Source organism: Trachemys scripta, chromosome 3 (genome assembly GCF_013100865.1).
Source record: "Trachemys scripta elegans isolate TJP31775 chromosome 3, CAS_Tse_1.0, whole genome shotgun sequence".
Lineage (NCBI taxonomy): Eukaryota > Metazoa > Chordata > Testudines > Emydidae > Trachemys > Trachemys scripta.
This window is the reverse complement of record NC_048300.1, coordinates 34003000-34023373: the sequence shown is the minus strand read 5'-3', so window position 1 is coordinate 34023373 and position 20374 is coordinate 34003000. Positions and strand designations below refer to the sequence as shown.

At 40.8% G+C, this 20374-nt stretch overlaps 1 protein-coding gene across 2 annotated transcripts in view; it reads left to right on the top strand.

Annotated features, from left to right (window-relative positions):
• PRKCE (protein kinase C epsilon) overlaps positions 1-20374 on the top strand; it is a 478428-nt gene that overhangs the window by 425369 nt on the left and 32685 nt on the right. For both annotated transcript variants that reach the window (XM_034764425.1, XM_034764424.1), the window contains 2 exons: positions 8618-8756; positions 16742-16930. In XM_034764425.1, the coding sequence (XP_034620316.1) occupies positions 8618-8756; positions 16742-16930 (328 nt within the window). The remainder of the gene's footprint in view (positions 1-8617; positions 8757-16741; positions 16931-20374) is intronic.

Sequence of the window (20374 nt, the reverse complement as noted above, 5' to 3'; positions counted from 1 at the left end):
TCTTTCTGTGAGGGTCAAGTGAGAGGAAGATCTGGGTGACCTGGAAAACTGGAGTAATAGAAATGGGAGGAAATTTAATAGTGCAACATGCAAGGTCATGTACTTAAGAACTAACAACAAGAGTTTTTTCTGTAAGCTGAGGACTTATCAGTTGGAAGCAACAGTGGAGGAGAAAGACCTGGGTGTATTGGTTGATCACAGGATGACTACGAGACACCAGTGTGATGCGGCCATGAAAAACGGCTAATGCAATCCTGGGATGCATCAGGCAATGTATTTCCAGCAGAGACAGGGAAGTGTTAGTACCATTATACAAGGCACTGGTGAGACCTCATCTGGAAAATTGTGTGCAATTATGATCTCCCATGGTTAAGAAAGATTCATTCAAACTGGCACAGGTGCAGAGAAGGGCTACTAGGATGATCAGAGGAATGGAAAACCCACCTTATGAGAGGAGACTCGAAGAGCTTGGCTTGTTTAGCTTAACCAAAAGAGGGCTGAGGGGAGATATGATTCCTTTCTATAAATACATCAGAGGGACAAATACCAGGGAAGGGGAGGAGTTATTTAAGTTAAGTGCTAATGTTAACAAAAGAACAAATGGATATAAACTGGCTACCAATAAGATTAGGCTTGAAATTAGACAAAAGTTTCTAAAAGCCAAAGGAGTAAAGTCTGGAACAGCCTTCCAAGAGGAATAATGGGGGGCAAAAAATCTAACTTGAACTTGATAAACTTATGGAAGGGATGGTATGAGGAGACTGCCTACAATGGCATGCAACTGGTCTGCGACTGCTAGTAGCAAATATCTCTAATGACCGGTGATGGGACACTAGATGGGGAGGGCTCTGAGTTACCACAGGGAATTCTTTCCTAGGTGTTTGGCCTCTGACTCTTCCCCACATTCTCAGGTCTAACTGATCGTCATATTTGGGATCAGGGAGGAATTTTCCCCCAGCTCAGAATGGCAGAAATCCTGTGGGTTTTTCACATTCCTTTGCAACACAGGGCATGCATCACTGGCATAGTGCAACTGCTGGATTCTCTGTAACTTGAAGTTTTTAAATCATGATTGGAGGACTTCAGTAACTCAGCCAGAGGTTCTGGGTCTATTACAGGAGTGGATGGGCAAAGTTTTGTGGCATGCAATGTGCAGGAGATTAGACTAGATGATCATGATGGCACCCTCTGGCCTGAAAGTCGATGAGGGTCACAGTTTGGAAAAGGTTCAGAATGTAGCGTGTGTAGGATTTCAGATGATGCCCAAAGGTGTGGCTTCTGCTGTAATGCGAGTAGTGAACCTGGAAGCCTAAGGACCTGTACTGACAGTAAGCACGAGTGGAAAGGCCTAAGTATAGCTTGACATAAATAAATGACAGACAACAGACCTCAAGTCACAAGTGTGAAGTATAAATAAGTGCAGTAAGATGAAGTAAGAAACAACAAATATGAATTACTGATATTTTAGGTATTTTTAATGAATATATATCACAAGTCACAAGCATTAACTGCAGTAATGCCATAGCAACTGTTATTGTAAATGATAACAAGTATGAAGTAAATGATGGATTAACCTATAGGAATTGGGGCCCCCAACATAAGAAGAAAAGGGGTGTATATGCATTATGAATATGCATAGGCTAAAATGGGCACTAGCGTCACACGGTATAAGAGAGAGTGGCACCTAGAAACTGGGAAGATCAGGATGACTAGATAGTGGAAACTAGGATGTCACACACTCTCCTGTTTATGGATTTCCCCACAAGGGACCATGAGTATACAAGTTCTTTTTTTTTTTTTTTTACTGTCCTTTATATGATTATAATAGGTGTTGAATTCTTGGCTAACTACAGATTTTTTTATTCATCATGTGCGTCTCAGGGATCATCCATTTAATGATAACTCACATACTTTAGCTTTTCTAGAGGTGAACCCTAATCAAGTAAATATTAACTGTTTAAATTAAGAAGGCTACAAGAATCACTGCATTAATATGGCTACAAGAATCACTGCATTAATATGTGATGATCATTTGCAGGTAGGTTTAAACTTGTGTGATGTAAATGTGATGTATTCAGAATTTTCCTGTCTATTAATTATCTTAGAGTCTCTATCCAACTTGCCCATTACAAATGTCTATCTACCCATAAGCAAATAAAACCAATGATTGCACCACTCTGCCTCTCCAGCACATGGTGGCCTGGTGCTGTTGTGCTTTATTGCTCTCTAGGATTGTTTTAGATTAGAAGATCCTTGGGGTGGTAATTATGTATTCATCTATTTTCTATTCATTGTCAAGCATGCTGCTGGCTTTTACGAAAGGTTAAACAGTAGATGCTAGCAGCTGCCAGTGTGTCCTCTGCCTGCACTGGGAAATCCCCAGTTCCAATTTCAGAGTATTAAGCTAAAAGTTAAGAAGAATAGTTAGCTTCTGGGATCAGTCTTATCACTACAAATTCCAGAGTTTCCAGTTTTCTGAGCCGTCCCTTGAATTTAATCAATCCTCTATCATAATTAGCCACATTATGACCTTCTTTCTCTTCTTAACTTCTGTTTTGATACTAGCTGGAATTGGTTCCCAGATTGTGTCAAACGTAATCATGCTATGATTGTTTGACCCTAACAGCTCAACTTTCTAATTCAGCTTTTACTATTCCATAGGTTGTGGGGATTTCCAAATTTGGAAGATTAAAAAACATCTACAATTATAAGCTTGTTTCTGAACCTCCACCTAGAAGGTTTAATTTCCTGGCAGCACTGCTTTGGTGCTGTAGTTGACCCCTTTATTAGCTCAGCTAGCTTAGCCTGGAACGTAAATGGTTTCACAACTCTCGTCAGAGTGTTAGCACACAGTAGAAATTTCCCAGTCTTCAAGAGTCCAGTCTTCTCTTTGTTAGGCCTACTAAATGATGTCACAGTGTTGTCTGAACACACACCCTTGTGTGTGTAGCATTCGTGAGTCAGATGGAAGCAGTGTCTCATGGAGGGCTTGTGTGGTTTTTGGAGTTAACTCTCTTGTTTTATTTATCCCCTCCCATTGGCAGGGTAAGATTGAGCTAGTTAGTATCTGTCTCCTATCTATGACAATGAGAGATTTTGTAATTGGGGCTTACCCAGGATGGTGAGCAGAAATGGTTGACCTACTAGGTTAAAAGGGTTGGTGTGTGGGGGGGGGATTTTTTGTTTTGTTGTTGTTGTTTGTTCCTAGAGGTGGAGCTTTTTTTCCAGTGTAATTCTGGAATGCACTCAGGAGGGTGCTTACATTGGTATTGGGACAGTACCACTTTGTGGCCTGCCCTGGAAGACCTTATGTGGGTGGTCAGCTGGGGCTCTTTACAGTTGCCAACAGAGTGCAGCAATGCTGCCTGAACTGAGAAGAATTGGTATGAAGGGATTAGCTCACGTGATCCCTGTAGTTGTGGGTGGAGGGACACAAGGAGGGGCAGACTGTTTCATAAAGTGTAGACCAGATTCATGAAGTTAAAAATCTTGATTCTTGTGACTTTGCCTTTAATTATTTCTTGGATGGCTGAGTTGTCAGTGGATGAGGATGCATGGTTCATGCTGAAGGAAGGTTGGGGTGATTTGACTAGGAATGAGGTCCTCAGTTCTGCAAATGTAACCTTTGGGTGGGCTACAGTTCACTTCATTGCCCTTCTCCAGTACCTAAAACCCCCCCAACTCCCATAGAAAAGTAGCTGGAGACCCAGAATTGGGTCTTTAGGGATTTTCAGCAAGGATTGCACAGGGTCAACCTCCCCACATTCAAGTCCCAACAGGAACAAAAGGAATGAATTTAATTTATAACTTAATAAAATCTTATGAAACAATAAATAATACAATAGAACCTCAGGTGCCACAAGTACTCCTGTTCTTTTTTCAGTGTTATAAATACCTCAGCAATATAGGTTTTTTGTAACTCTGAAATGTTCGTAACTCTGAACACAACATTCTGGTTGCTCTTTCAAAAGTTTACAACTGAATATTGACTTAATACAGCTTTGAAACTTTACTGTGCAGAAGAAAAATGCTGCTTTCCCTTTATTTTTTTAGTAGTTTATGTTTAACACAGTACTGTTTGCTTTTTTTGGGTGGGGGGGGGTGTCTCTGCTCTTGCCTGATTGTGTACTTCCAGTTCCAAATGAGGTGTGTGGTTGACTGGTCAGTTCATAACTCTGAGGTTTTACTGTAATAATTTAATTTTAGAAGATAACATGGCTATTTTATAATCCTCATACATTATCTTCACAGTAAGACATAAATACAGAAAACTAATTAAAACTAAACAGGTCAGTCAAAAGCAACATCTTCCCTCCATTTGCTTGTAGGAATCTTCAGCTGGAATCCGTGCAGACTCTTCCTCTTCTGAAATCACTGCTAGGCAGTCAGCTAACTGATTAACCAACTACTCGGTTAAATATACAGAATTTTTTAAAAACCATTATGAGAAAATACAGAACTGAGAATAGCAAAATATAAATGATTTTTTTCTCATTATCACATTTAAAGAGAAGTTCGTGAATCAAACTAATTGAGACAATTTAACTGAAACAATTTGGCTAAAATCAAACTGTGACGTTGTGCATTCTATATGGTTTTATAAAAACTTGATAATAAGTCAATATAATGTAACTGAGATAGTTTTCGAGAAAATACGGTAATAAGTGAATGTAACGTAACTGGGATATGCTTCATGCAAAAGGTCTCTTGTAAGGTATCATTACAAAGCTTATAAGCTACTGAGTATGATCATCTGATTTGTATGAATGTACCACTCTTGTATCTAAAACTAGAAATATAAAATGTAACTCTGAGGGCCTATTGTAATTGTGTAAAGTGTGGACCATTAATGATGGTTTGGAATCTTGATGACTCCCATTGTCTGCAGATGGCTGTATTTACCTGTGAGTCTTCCTGTATATGTGTGTGCTGGCAAGTGAGTAATGAAGTCTTGCAGTGACATGTGATCATGTCACCTGAACTGGAATCCATCTTTAACCTGGTGCTTTTCCAGTGAGGGGGGGTGGAAACCCAGAGAGACAAAGAGTTCCCGCCTTATGCAAAAGATATATAAAGGGGTGGAAGAGAACAGAGAGGGAGAGGAGCCATCATGAAGAATCCCCTAGCTACCACCTGAGCTGCAACAAGCGCTGTACCAGGGGAAAGAATTGTGCCCAGGCCTGGAAGATGTCCAGTCTGAGAAAAACTTACTGAAGCATCTCTGAGGGTGAGATTATCTGTATTTAGTTTGATTAGGCATAGATTTGCGCATTTTATTTTATTTTGCTTGGTGACTTACTTTGTTCTGTCTGTTACTACTTTGAACCACTTAAATCCTACTGTCTGTATTTAATAAAATCACTTTCTATTTAGTAATTCACTCAGACTATGTATTAATACCTGGGGGAGCAAACAACTGTGCATATCTCTCTATCAGTGTTATAGAGGGCGAACAATTTATGAGTTTGCCCTGCATAAACTTTATGCAGGGTAAAACGGATTTATCTGGGTTTAGACCCCACTGGGAGTTGGGCATCTGAGTGCTAAAGACAAGCACACTACTGTGAGCTGTTTTCAGGTAAACTTGCAGCTTTGGGACAAGTGATTCAGACCCTGGATCTGTGTCTGGAGCCAAACGGGAGTGTCTGGCTCAGCAAGACAGGGTGCTGGAGTCCTGAGCTGGCAGGGAAAACAGGAGCAGGGGTAGTCTTTGCACATTGGGTGGCAGCTCCCAAGGGGGTTTCTGTGATCCAACCCGTCACACAAACAACATTCAAAGTATTCAATTAAAATAGAAGAAATGATTTTTCCCTCCTAATTTCCCCTTTCTATAATTAACATTGGCCATGCTTCCCTATTGGAGGGTTAACAATGTCATTAACCTGCTGCAAGATGCTTCAGAGTTAGGGAAAACAGCCTCCTTTCTGCTCCTTTCTCCCAACTCACACAGGGCACATGGCCTTTTGTAAAGCAGTTGCTCTGACCACTTGCCCTCATGGAGTCTGATCCCAGCAACAGGGAACCTATTGGAGCATATCCAAAACTACCAAACCCAATTCCAGAAACTTCTGGATGGGGAGTGGTAAATCTGCCTAGCAACAATGACCCAGACACAACTCACTCCTACCGCCACCCCTTATAGGTCTCTTGAAGAGATACCTACCTATTAGGCATATATGTTATACAAGTATTGCTGAAATGTGGCTGAATGATACTACTAAGTCTGTTTTAGCATAGTTGGCTCCAGCTGGTACAGTGTGAATATAGAGTGGGATTTTGTTCCCTTCCTTGCCTTAGGAAAAACTGCTATTTTTCATTTCTTTCTTTCTTTCTTTCTTTCTTTCTTTCTTTCTTTCTTTCTTTCTTTCTTTCTTTCTTTCTTTCTTTTTGTCTGTATTTGTTGGCTTGTATTTTTAATGTATGGCAGAGGTGTTCAGAGCCCAGACACTTTTTTAAGTTTTGTATACATCTAAATGAATAAATAACAATAAAAAGGATTGTATAATGCTCCTCTAAGCAGAAACACTTTCTACTTATTTTTTGTTCTTTTTATCAGTTTGTTTCTTTACTTGTTTGCTTTTTCGTTCGAGTGTTTTTCTACCCCTCTTGGTCCAACTTAAGGCAAGTGACAGATAAACTAATGGTGCACAGTATCCACTGTATTAAATCATGAGATAATCATCAACAGTATTTTTAGAAAATGTATAAATACTATGCGAGACAGGAAAGGTGGATATCCCTTTCTCAACATGTTTTTGACCCCTCCCAATCTAGTAACTGAGAGTTGGGTATTTTTGACATAAACACATTCATGCTAAGAATGATTAGAAACCAGCTGCTAGGATGTGTTGTGCTGCTCTTTAACAATGAATGTGTTATATTCCTGTGAGATTATTTCTGAACAGTTTTTTATGCAAAGAAAATAATGGGGTATTGCAAGGCTGGGAGCTTATCCTCCTGAGTCTTATCTCTCATTGGAATCAGAACTTTGAACTAAAATTCTAGTATAGGAACCCAATCCCATATTTTTAAGTGACTGTTCATGCACATTATGTTAGGATGTCTTCTTTCCTGGATGTATTTGACAACTCTTGCTTTTAACTCCAGCACTGAGGGTTCTGTTGTTGGCAGTACTGTGCCCCTCTTAAAATCACAGATTGCAGGACTGAAAAATACGCCAATTTTAGAATCTGCTAAGTGTTACATTTAGCACAATGAACAGAGTGGCTTTAAGAGACGCTCTTTGAATGCTGGAACAATAAAACTGTCCTTATTTGACTCAAAAGTCCTTCATATTGCAGTGTGTTCTGTGTGCACGTTCAGCCTAAAAGGATATATAAATATTGCCTTAATGTGTGGAAGATGGATTATTGAACATTGCTCTCTAATTTAAGTATATTGGATATATATTATTTATAATTGGTATTTTGAGTTAAATCCATGCCACAGATTATTATTATTAGAATAGGCTTATTGCTGAAGGTTCCCAAGGCACGCCCTGGAGCAGGGGTGGGCAAGCTTTTTGACACCACCAATCTCAGATCTCAGAATCTTGCTAGCCTTTGGCAATGGTAACTTCCTACCAGTTTTTGAGGCCAGATCCCCAACATGCTCTGACTCTTTGCACCACTCCAGCAGCACAAAGGAAAAGCAAAGCCTGCCTAGCCTGCCTCTGGAGGAATCCTCCAGTGTAGACAGAACCTCTGAGTGGAGTCAAGCTGGAGTAATAGTTTGGTGTCTTTCTTCTCGCATGGCAAAGGGCTATGTCTGGAGCAACACGGTGAACCCTGATTGCTAGAATGGCTACTTCTATTTTTCTTAGCCTCTGTTTACATTAAGGGATTTGTGCTGATGTAATTACCTTAAGATGACCAGATGAAGGGAAGAAAATATCGGGACACATGGGGGGCGGGGGGTGCCCGCCGGCAGAGCAAAAAAAAAAAAACAGCTGGCGGATATTGGAACAAACATCGAAATATCGGGACATCTGGTCACCCTAGATTACATCAGTTAGGTTACACACCAGTGCAGACTCCTAATATAGACAGGCTGCAGTGGTGCAAAGCAGGGTTTATTGTAACTCAGTAACATGCCCAGGTAAGCATGACTGGGGTAAGCCTCGTTTTGCGCTGATACAGCAGATCTACATTAGAGTTTGGCACCAGTATAACTTCATTGTTAGACTTTGTCCACTGTGAATCTCTTTTGTGCAGACCGAGCTTTAGGTATGATGGAATCTAAAGTGGCCTCTGGCCAGGCCTAGATTTGGGAATTATAAAGGGGGAAGTCTTTTCACACTCATCTTTGATATTGTGCTGAGTATGGCTGGGTTGGGCTTGAGGCTTGTGCTTTTATGCAGCTGACAAAAGTTTAAGGGCCTAATCCTACAAAGTGCTTGCTACCGTCAGTTTTCTTGTTACACCAGAATCACCCCTTGAAACTCTACATACACATAGCGAACAGCTGATTCTGTTTGGTTTTGCTGTGCACTTACCTGTTTGTGCTTTCCTATAGTTTGTGGGTCAGCTGGAGGCCATGTACTTAAAATTTTTGCAGTGTGTGGCCTGTTTGAGAAAAAGGGTTAAATATTGAATCTTATACCTTTTTATTATCCCAGAGACCTGAAATTGGACAATATTCTTCTGGATGCAGAGGGTCATTGCAAGCTGGCGGATTTCGGAATGTGTAAAGAAGGGATTCTGAACGGAGTAACAACCACTACATTTTGCGGAACACCAGACTACATAGCTCCTGAGGTATTTTTTATACCAGACTTCACATACAAATATTGCCAGTAATCAAAATTAACCATGGTACACATGGATAACTGTATCTGTTGTATGTGCAAGGTGAAAAATATGGGCCAGATTCTGTCATCTGCACTACTTGAATAATCCTGTTGAAATCTGTGGATCTCTACAAGGAGTAACCTACTCAGCATCAGTAGTTCGGAAAATCTGGACCTTTGAGTGTAAGGGAGGGGCAATGTCTGTGATTCTGTACTTGATAGCTGTTGAAACCTTGCTTTTAAAAGTTTCCTGTACTGTATTTGATGGCATTCTCTAGTAAATTGTTTAGCTTTGCTGGTAGCCGGTTGTCTGTCATTCTTTCGTTAGTGGGTAATAGTGTATTAGGTTTTCCCACTGAATATTTGCCCATTCCATGTTACCTTTCCTTTAAATTGAGTAGTCATTCCATATGTCAAAATACCCATGTCATACACTCCTTGCTGCAACTACTAAAAGACTCGAGCAGTTAAACATGCTCAACTTTTGCTCTTTTATCATCTAGTCTTTTGTCTTGTTCTGTACTAGAAGGTGAAGAACAAAAATGTCAAATTGAAGCTAAAGTGACCAGTTTGTTATTGCATGATGTTGTCATTTAACATTTTCCTCTAACACATGTTCCTGGCATATTGCATTATTCTTCTTCTTGTCCACATTTATGACCCTACTGCTGCTTTGAAGGTGCTTCTAAATCTTTCAGATGCTAGATGTAATCGGATGCTCCCTCCCAGCAATGACCTGTACCCAGGCCTAAAAACAGGGATGTGTTCACCTGTGTAATAAGACTTACATAGATATGATCTGACACAATGTAACATACTGTAGGTATTATATTGTTTTAGACCTATATGGGAGTATCATTGTTTCTCTGCTCTGAGGTACTGATGAGTGACATATAATAGACTCCCCTGTTCGTCCAAATGGAATGGGGAAATATGCAAATTTATGCATGGATGGATTTGGACATAACTTACATTCACATAGTGGGTGATATTTGGATAAAAAAGATGACATAGCACTATGCTATTTGTAGATTACCTAGATTTTAATACCAGGGATACATTTTCAAAGGTCAGTGCCTAAGCTGAGTCAGCACCATTTACATGGATTCCCTTTACAAGTACAAGCATTGGTATGTGCAAAACAAGTTCTGTACAGATTTGCCCATTCAAGTTTAGCCACCAATCCTTGAAAATTTTGTCCTGTATGTAACCCCCCTTTCTTCCCTGGGTTACTCGGAACAGGCAACACTCATCTTTGTGCCTGGGTGCCTGATGTTGTTGACATTAAAGGAGACTGAGTATCCCAGTGGTGATGTTGGATAGGTGGGAATCCTTTATCCACCCCTCTGCTGCAGTCCCTTTATACTAAAGGAATTTACAATTGGCAGTGCCTCCACCTGGTTGGCCCCTGTACACACTCAATGACATGCCTTGGGAACCTCCAGGAATAAACCCCTTCAAATAGTAATAATAACAATAACAACAACAATAATAATAATTAATAAATAAATCTGTGGCATGGGTCTAACTCAAAAATACCAATTATATATAATATACGTCCACTATACTTAATTTAGAGTTAACACACCTTTACTTAACAAGTTAAAGAAACAGGGTATAACAGTCTAAGATTACACTGGTCTACAATTTTTGAGATGTCGTCTGCTTCAGAGATAAAATGTGCTATTTATTATGTATTTTGATGTGCTGAATTCAAATATGACAATTAAAACAACTGATTGGCTACTGTTTCTAAGATATTTAAGTTTTTACATTTTATGTCTATGTATATTGTGTAGATAGTAGAGTTTTAATCATAAATTGTAAACCTAGGTCTTTTCATGTGTTTATGGTTGCTTTACATGATAATATTTCACCTGTCCTGTTTATGTAACACTTTAAAAATCAGCAAAAGGGTTATATAAATAAAATTTATTGTGAAACAAAAGGCAAAAAACTATTATGTACATAGTTTAGTCCTATTCAGTGTCTACTTGGCGCTTCTTGGCTTATCTCTTGTATTCATTAAATGGAGCATCTCTTGTCACTGTCCAGCAATAGTCTGCAAGCATTGATGGGCTCCATTTGCCCTGATAGCGTTTCTCCATTGTTGCAATGTCCTGGTGAAATCGCTCGCCGTGCTCGTCGCTCACTGCTCCGCAGTTCGGTGGAAAAAAATCTAGATGAGAGTGCAAAAAATGTATCTTTAGTGACATGTTGCAACCAAGGCTTTTGTATGCCTTGAGGAGGTTTTCCACCAACAACCTGTAGTTGTCTGCCTTGTTGATTCCGAGAAAATTTATTGCCACTAACTGGAAGGCTTTCCATGCCGTCTTTTCCTTGCCACGCAGTGCATGGTCAAATGCATCATCTCGAAGAAGTTCACGAATCTGAGGACCAACAAAGACATCTTCCTTTATCTTAGCTTCACTTAACCTTGGAAATTTTCCAAGGAGGTACCAGAAAGCTGCTTGTGTTTTGTCAATGGCCTTGACAAAGTTCTTCATCAGACCCAGCTTGATGTGTAAGGGTGGTAACAAAATCTTCCTTGATTCAACAAGTGGTGGATGCTGAACACTTTTCCTCCCAGGCTCCAATGACTGTCGGAGTGGCCAATCTTTCTTGATGTAGTGGGAATCTCTTGCACGACTATCCCATTCACAGAGAAAATAGCAGTACTTTGTGTATCCAGTCTGCAGACCAAGGAAGAGAGCAACAACCTTCAAATTGCCACAAAGCTGCCACTGATGTTGGTCATAGTTTATGCACCTCAAAAGTTGTTTCATGTTGTCATGGGTTTCCTTCATATGGACTGCATGACCAACTGGAATTGATGGCAAAACATTGCCATTATGCAGTAAAACAGCTTTAAGACTCGTCTTCGATGAATCAGTGAACAGTCTCCACTCATCTGGATCGTGAACGATGTTGAGGGCTGCCATCACACCATCGATGTTGTTGCAGGCTACAGGATCACCTTCCATGAAGAAGAATGGGACAAGATCCTTTTGACAGTCACGGAACATGGAAACCCTAACATCACCTGCCAGGAGATTCCACTGCTGTAGTCTGGAGCCCAACAGCTCTGCCTTACTCTTGGGTAGTTCCAAATCCCTGACAAGGTCATTCAGTTCACCTTGCGTTATGAGGTGTGGTTCAGAGGAGGAGGATGGGAGAAAATGTGGGTCCTGTGACATTGATGGTTCAGGACCAGAAGTTTCATCCTCTTCCTCTTCCTCGTCTGACTCAAGTGAGAATGATTCTGGTGCATCAGGAACCGGCAGTCCTTCTCCAGGGGGTACTGGGCATATAGCTGATGGAATGTTTGGATAATGCACAGTCCACTTTTTCTTCTTTGACACACCTTTCCCAACTGGAGGCACTATGCAGAAGTAACAATTGCTGGTATGATCTGTTGGCTCTCTCCAAATCATTGGCACTGCAAAAGGCATAGATTTCCTTTTCCTGTTCAACCACTGGCGAAGATTTGTTGCACAAGTGTTGCAGCATATGTGTGGGGCCCACCTCTTGTCCTGATCTCCAATTTTGGAGCCAAAATAAAGGTGATAGGCTCTCTTAACCATAGTAGTTATACTGCGCTTTTGTGATGCAAAAGTCACTTCACCACAAACATAGCAGAAGTTATCTGCACTGTTCACACAAGTACGAGGCATCTCTGCTTACTTTGGCTAAACAGAAATGTGTCCCTTTGCAAAAATCAAACACTGACAAATAAGAGAGCACGACACTGTATGATTTCTAGAGCTGATATAGGGCAATTTGTTCAGCAGAGTGATGTAAGCTTCGTTATGATTGCATCATCCATGACTTCTAGGAATAACATGATGCAATTCATATCATGTATGACGCAATACCAGCTTCAGATTGCATCATTCATTGTTTTGCCTAAAAAGCAAGTACTGTCCAAATCCAGTCATAGATTTATTCATCGATCCAGTCAAAGATGTATTTTAGTCATTTCTGGTTTAAATTGAGATCCCTTCCCTTTATAACTCACTTATCCTCCGTCATTCCCAAGTCAAGGGTCGTATATACTGACCCAATAGCATATCTTGAAAACTAGAGCCAATCAACAATTTTAAGCATCATTTTCGTTCTCAGTGACCCAGAATTAGTAAAGTTTGACTACATTTATTTCAGAAGCATTTTGGCTGTAGAGCAGTGTTATATGTCACTACTAATTTAAATCCACGGGGGGCAGTTGAATAAAATCAATTAACAAATATAATATATAGTAATAAATGAATCTTATGTAACTGGCATTTGCACTGCCACCATTTACCCCACCCCGCAGTGTACACTCCTCTGGATTTCAGAGTCCTAGACACTTGCATGGGAGCGCTTGGAGATCTGCAGCTGGAGACAGCACGCTGTTAGTTCTGTGTATCAGTCCAGCCAAGGCAACAAGCTGCACAACCCCTCTGACGACTGGAGCTGGCTTCACCACATGTCAGCAGCTCTGGGTCCTGGTTCGATGGGAAGATCACTCTGCCTCTCTTCAGACTCTCTGCTGTGCCCCTTCCCTTTCCCAAACCAGAGAGAGGGTTACTCACACTGCCTTCAATGCAGGCCCAACTCATTCAGCTCCAGGCACAGCAATCATCTCTCCCTTGGCTCCAGTGAAGCCACCAACCTACCTCTGAAGCTCCCTGCTCAATCAAAGCCACAGCAGGCTCTCAGCAGCAGCTTCTGGCTTCCTAGCAGCAGCTCTTGGTATGGACAGAGCTCCACACCAGTAATCTGGCTCCTCTCCCCAAAAATGGAGCCCACCGCCTGCTCTCCCTGCACTGCCTGGAAGAGCAAGTCTCTCTCTCTTTCCCCAAGGCATCATGGGAGTTGTGGTCTCTAAGGCTGGATTGCAGCGCACAGGATCTTCCCAACTGGAACCAGGGCCGGCTCCAGGCACCGGCCTACCAAGCATGTGCTTGGGGCGGCACGTGGAGGGGAGCGGCGCTCATCCGGGGAGAGCGGAGACGCAGCGGGCTCGCCGCCCTCCCCCGGCGCTCCAGTTGGTTGGGGAGAGCAGGGCCGCGGCCGGGCTCTCTGCCCTCCTCCCGACGCTCCGGCCTGGGGTGGCAAAAAAGCCAGAGCCAGCCCTGACTGGAACATTCCCAATAAAGTTCAGAGGCCCCTTTAGTAAAGGTGGCCTACATGTATCTCACACATATTGCATTTGTGCTAAGGATGCTGGGCAAAAAGTTATATCAGCATTTTTTTCATCAAACATTATTTTGCAGGGGGAAAATGTTGGTTGCTAAGTAAAGATAAAGTGTAAATCTGTAGTTTTAGCATTAGATAATACCAAGTATTGGTAAGTGCAAAGGCAAGGGAACTCATTTTAAAGCTACATAATTTGTGCTAGGGTGGTTTACGCAGTTTGAGAGAGCACTCCAGTAAGAAAAGGAAAGCAAAATGAGTTTGTGTAAGGTTTTGGCTTTGTGAACATTATTTCTTTACTCCACTAGAAAAAAGAATCAGAACTTTGTGGATTCTTTTATAAATTTTTACTAAATAAAAAGGCAGTACTAAACTCCTAGACATTTTCAGATGAAAATTTGGGCCCATTGAAGGTGGCAAAACTCCCATTTTCCCTTTTTGTTTGTTTCTCACCATTCCTTTTCCTCCAGCTTTCCTACTGCTTTGTCCTCTTGAGTCACCACTATATCGTTCATGTTACTTTTGATTGGCAGGATGCCAAAGCAAAAATGTGAAATCCAAAGATCATTCCCACACCAGACCATGGAGAAGTCCAATTCTGAGGACAACTTTGCAGCTGACATTTCTGTAATGTATTTCTATAATATCACAAACCAAAACATAGGGTCCAACCACCTACAAATTTTGGGGACATTTAGATCTGGATCCAAGCACTATGATTCAAATCTTAGACCAATACCTGTGCTTATATTAATATTGGATGGCTTTTATATATACAGTACAATCAGCATTCAGTAGAGCTGAGTACAATAATCCCTACCCAGAGGATTCCAGCTATAATGCTAATAACCTTTGAGTGTATGTATAGTGGTTGCCATTACAGCTATCAACCTGGGGTCATAGTACCTTTTCTTTTAACCTGTCACCTTCTTGTGTTGATACTTTGCAGCGAAACTGCAGACTCCTTTCCAACAGACTAAAGTCAACAATTAAGCTTGTTCCTCGAATAACAGTAGCCCTGGAGTAATATAATAATAATCACTCTAACCCATCCGAGGTCTCTGTTGCAAAGTTGGACTTGCTTGTGTCACACATTGGAACTTGCTGCCACTACAAGTAGAAAACCTGCCAGTTTTCCCAAGAAGCAAAGATAGGGGGAGGGATAGCTCAGTGGTTTGAGCATTGGCCTGCTAAACCCAGGGTTGCAAGTTCAATCCTTGAGGGGGCCACTTAGGGATCTGGGGCAAAAATCAGTACTTGGTCCTGCTAGTGAAGGCAGGGGGCTGGACTTGATGACCTTTCAAGGTCCCTTCCAGTTCTAGGAGATAGGATATCTCCATTAATTTAATTAATTTAATAATTAAAGCAAAGTCTACAATCTTTAGTATAATACAGTGGGGTTGATGCTGCACGAAAGGGTATCATGTTTTCCTATTGTAAACAAAATTCTCAAAGGAGGATGCTTTTGGCTTCCAGTATTCATACTAAAAGGATTATTATAAATCTTATCAGATCTCTGTGCAACAGGACCAACTACATCAATGTACAGTGTTCAAGACAGGGACAATGAAAGGATGGGTTCTAAATTAATTACCACTCTAAATCTTGAGGTCTTGGTGGATAGTTCTCTGAAAAGTTCAGCTCAACATGCAGCAGTGGTCAAAAAGGCTAACAATGTTAAGAACTATTAGGAAAGATATAGACATTAGGATAGAACACGTCATAATGGGACTATATAAATCCATGGTACACCCACACTTGAATATTGTGTCCAGTTCTGGTCACCTGATCTCAAAAAGGATATCATGGAACTGGTAAAAGTTCAGAGAAGGGCAACAAAGATGATCAAGGATATGGAATGGCTTCCATACGAGGAGAGACTGAAAAGATTAAGGCTATTCAGCATAGAAAAGAGATGACTAAGGGGGGATATCATAGAGGTCTATAAAGTCATACATGGTGTGGAAAAAGCGAATAGAGAAGTGTTATTTACCCTTTTCCATAATACAAAAACCAGGTGTCATGGTTTTAATTTAACAGACAGAAGATTTAATACAAACAAGACGTAATACTTTTCACGCAACACACAATTAACCTATAGAACTCATTGCTATGGAATCTTGTGATGGCCAAAAGCCAGATGGATTCAAAAAAGACCTTAGTAAGTTCATGGAGGATAGGTCCATCAATGGCTATTAGCCAAGATGGTCAGGGATGCAATCCCATGCTCAGGGCGACCCTAAACCTCTGACTGCCAGAAGCTGAGAAAGGAAGGTGGGAGAGGATTACACCATCGGCCCTGTTCTGTACACTCACCCTGACGCTCTGGTATTGGTCATTGTCAGAGACAACATACTGGGCTAGATAGGCCATTGGTTTGATCCAGGATGGCAGTTATGTTCTGATTTTACATTTGCCACCAATTTTTTGCATATGCAGTATACTTTTCCCCAACTTGGTTTAAACAATATAGAAGGCTATACAACTCTTTTACTCATGAACATGCTAGGGGAGACCAATAAACTTGGTTAATGCTTCTGAGAACACTACTGCAGGTTGGTTTTCAGTGCAACACATTGAAATTTAGCCATATGATTGATATTAATAGGAGCTGCACAAGTAAAAAGCCCACGCCTACTGCCATTGAAGTCAACAGGATTTGGCCTCTTTGAGACACTGTAGTAGGATAAGCATCTTGTGTCTAATCAATAAACATGCATCTGAAGGTATCACTCAGGTTGCCTATTAAATCTGACCTCTCTGTTTCCCTAACAGATCCTCCAAGAGTTAGAATATGGTCCCTCGGTAGACTGGTGGGCTTTGGGTGTTCTGATGTATGAAATGATGGCTGGGCAACCTCCTTTTGAAGCTGACAATGAAGATGATCTCTTTGAATCCATCCTTCATGATGATGTGCTCTACCCAGTCTGGCTCAGCAAAGAAGCTGTCAGCATTTTAAAAGCAGTGAGTCTTCCATTTCTCCTTCTCTCATTCTTCCTTTTTTTCTTTTCTTCTTTTTATTCCCTTGCTGAAAATCAAATTTACCTTCAGGAGTTCAGAACAGTCACCACTGGAAGTTCAACCACAGTTCAGAGTGCTACTATTAGGATAATGGGTCCTGGGATAAATTACACTTCTTGTGGGAAAGGAACAGAATGTTTGTGTTCCTTGCGGTTGTATGCTGTATAAATCTAGGCACAATCATGTTTCAGGGAAAATCACAATCAACTAGAGCTGTGTTATCACTCTGACACTTTACACACTGCATGCTCACTAGGAGCAGGGGAAGCATTATGTAATTAAAGAAACAGTGTCAATGTTTTTATTAGCAGCAAAAAGTCCTGTGGCACCTTATAGACTAACAGACGTATTGGAGCATGAGCTTTCGTGGGTGAATACCCACTTCGTCAGATGCATGTTTTTATTTTAATCCACATATAAACTTTGCCACCCTGCTGCCTTTTTTAACATGTTGTCAAAAAATACTTTAAAGCTGCATGTTGTTTTCCTTACTTGACACAATGGCATTTTTAAACAGATGTTCCCACTATAATGCAAGTAACTTTGCTTTGGTCCTTCACCCCAGGTGAGCTGGGTGATTGACAGAATCTTGTCAAATCCGGGTGGGTTTTGCTTGTCAGGTGGCCAAAACATGTCACCAGATAATTTTGGACATTCTACTTAATCATCAGTCCCGTACTGCATCCCAGTGGTAAATTTGGGGCTTTCAGTTTGAGAAGAATTTTAAAGGTTGGGTCTTACCATAATAAGGTCTGTATAAGGCTTCATTCTGCAAGTGGCACAGAAAGCTGGACTTGGACAGCACTGGGACAAGAAGCATCATTCAGTGACTTTTTTTATGCGCCTTATTCTTGTCCTTAGCTGAAACAACTCTTTCATGTCTCCTATTATGTGTCATTGCATTTATTTTTCACAAAAATGTGTCACTTATACAATAGCCCTGATTGTGCATCTGGATTTGTGAGTCTTCAGCAAGGTCCAGGCACAAACATTAAAAGCTAGACATCTAGCTGACTGTTTGCACCACAAATGAGATAGACAAATGTAAATCATATGACTCCTAAGAGAGTGAAGGATGGCTCTGAAACTGCACATTTCATGATGAGTTATCATGGCACTTTCTCCCTACCACAAGTGTTTCCATGACAGGGGAGAATATATAGTCCAGTAAGATGTGGATTTTTAGGGAAAGTCCTAGTATAGAGTCATGGGACCAGATAGTTCATGTGGGCATGAACCAAACCCTCAAATTCTAATAGCCCTGAACTTTAGAGAAGCTGAGATGCAGATCTGACTTTTGACAGTGGCCCCTGTCCATAATTAACCAAACAAAAAGCTGGGGCCCAACACCCTGATCTTCATGAGAGTTTAGACACTGATCCCAATGTTACAGCTCAGGTCCATAAATCTTAACCACTCAGAGAAAATAATTCACAGGCCTATTGTGTAAGCTACACATTTTTGTGAAAAATAAATGCAATGACACACAATAGGTTGGTTTCCTGTAATGCTGTTTTGTTGTCAGTTTATAATTCTGGTTAGTCTGTTCTTCTGCCAATATCTTTTGATACTAGCCATGCTTATTTTTACCTTACTGTGATCCCTTGTTGATGTCTTTCTGTTTGTAGTTTGTGCCACAGGACCCTCTGTTGCTGTTTGTAGTTTATCATTAATGCTCTTTTTAAACTCTACAAAGAGAGTTACAACCATAAACCATTTTACATTTTAAAAAGTATATTCCTGGTTGGGCCAGTTCCTCAGCTGGCGTAAATCAGTTGAACTCAATGGAACTGTGCCAGTATACACCAGCTGAGCATCTGCCCCCTTACGTTTAACAATCTGCTTGTGTCTATGTAGTTATTGTCTGACCATTAGAAACTTGTGATCTTCGTCTAATACTTTAGCCACATTGTCAGATGAAGAACAGGAAAAACAGAGGAAATAGAGAGGCGTCTATGTATTTTACTGCTGAATACTAACAAGGGATTAGCTTTGGAACAGTTTATTTCCTCACATTGTACTCTCAGACATGGGTCTTGTTCTTTAGACATTACATTTTCACAGCCCTTCAAATAGTGTTTGGGGAAAGTTTAACAAAACGACATACATTTACCTCAAATGTAATTTTCAGTTCAGTGTTTTAAATTTTTTAAATTTTTTTGCAAGAATCAATTTTCCATTTTTAATTCCTGCAAAAAAATCCAAGGACAATTTTCCAGTAAACGTTACCAACAGCATGTTACTTATCCTACAAGAACAGATCTTTTTAGGCTTGTTTCTATGAATGTGCAGGAGATGCTATTTAAAATTCCATGCTGTCATGTGAGAGAGACAATTATTCATTGAAATGAGACTATTTACTGCTGATAGTGCTGGAATGCATGATAGATTGTGTAGCAAGCCAGATTGTGCCCAGCACTGTGTTTGTCTGCAAGAGATGGAGAGAAAGGCTTTATCTATCTAGCATACTGCCAGTGTGTTTTGCATTCCCCTCTATACCTGATCCACCGAGGATACAGGTCTGCTGCAGCTCTCAGCCTTGGAGCCTGGTGGTTTAGCTCAGGCTGTAAAGATTTGGAGGTCTGGAGGTCCTTAATTCAATCCACAGTATGGCAGCCATCACATAAGTGGAATTTGGGATTTGAGCTGCTGTAGATTTCAGATGCTTGGGATGAGTTACCTCTAGTTTCCACTGTCTGTGGTCAGTGTGTTACTGATCTCCTTCTGTGCCTGACCATAGAGGATGTGAGTCTGTTTCAGTCCCCTGCTACTGAGTCTGTCTGCTTAGTTCAAGTTGTAGAGATTTGTGTTTAGCACTGGAGGTGTTTAGTTTGAGTCTTGGATGAGCTCCTACTTGTGTGATGGCCTGGCATCTTGGCCAACCCCAGAGATTGAACTGGGCACCCCCAAAGCTAAAATTACAGATGGGTGCTGGTAACAGATTCATATAATCTGTGACTCAGGCATAGAGGCAGTCATGTAACCTGCACTGACCAGTGGGTTATAACTTCACTAGCCTTTTTGGGAAAATCTCTATTCTAATCTGTATAGGTTCTTATGACATGCTCATCACCGTAGTATTTGAGCTTCTTCTAGTAATGCGCTAAGCAATAAGCAACAGAGGGTCCTGTGGCACCTTTGAGACTAACAGAAGTATTGGGAGCATAAGCTTTCGTGGGTAAGAACCTCACTTCTTCAGATGCAAGATACACTTGCATCTGAAGAAGTGAGGTTCTTACCCACAAAAGCTTATGCTCCCAATACTTCTGTTAGTCTTAAAGATGCCACAGGACCCTCTGCTGCTTGATAATGATCTTCCATTTATAATTACATTTTGAGACCTATCATTTAGCTAGTTTTTAATCCATTTAACATATGCCATGTTAA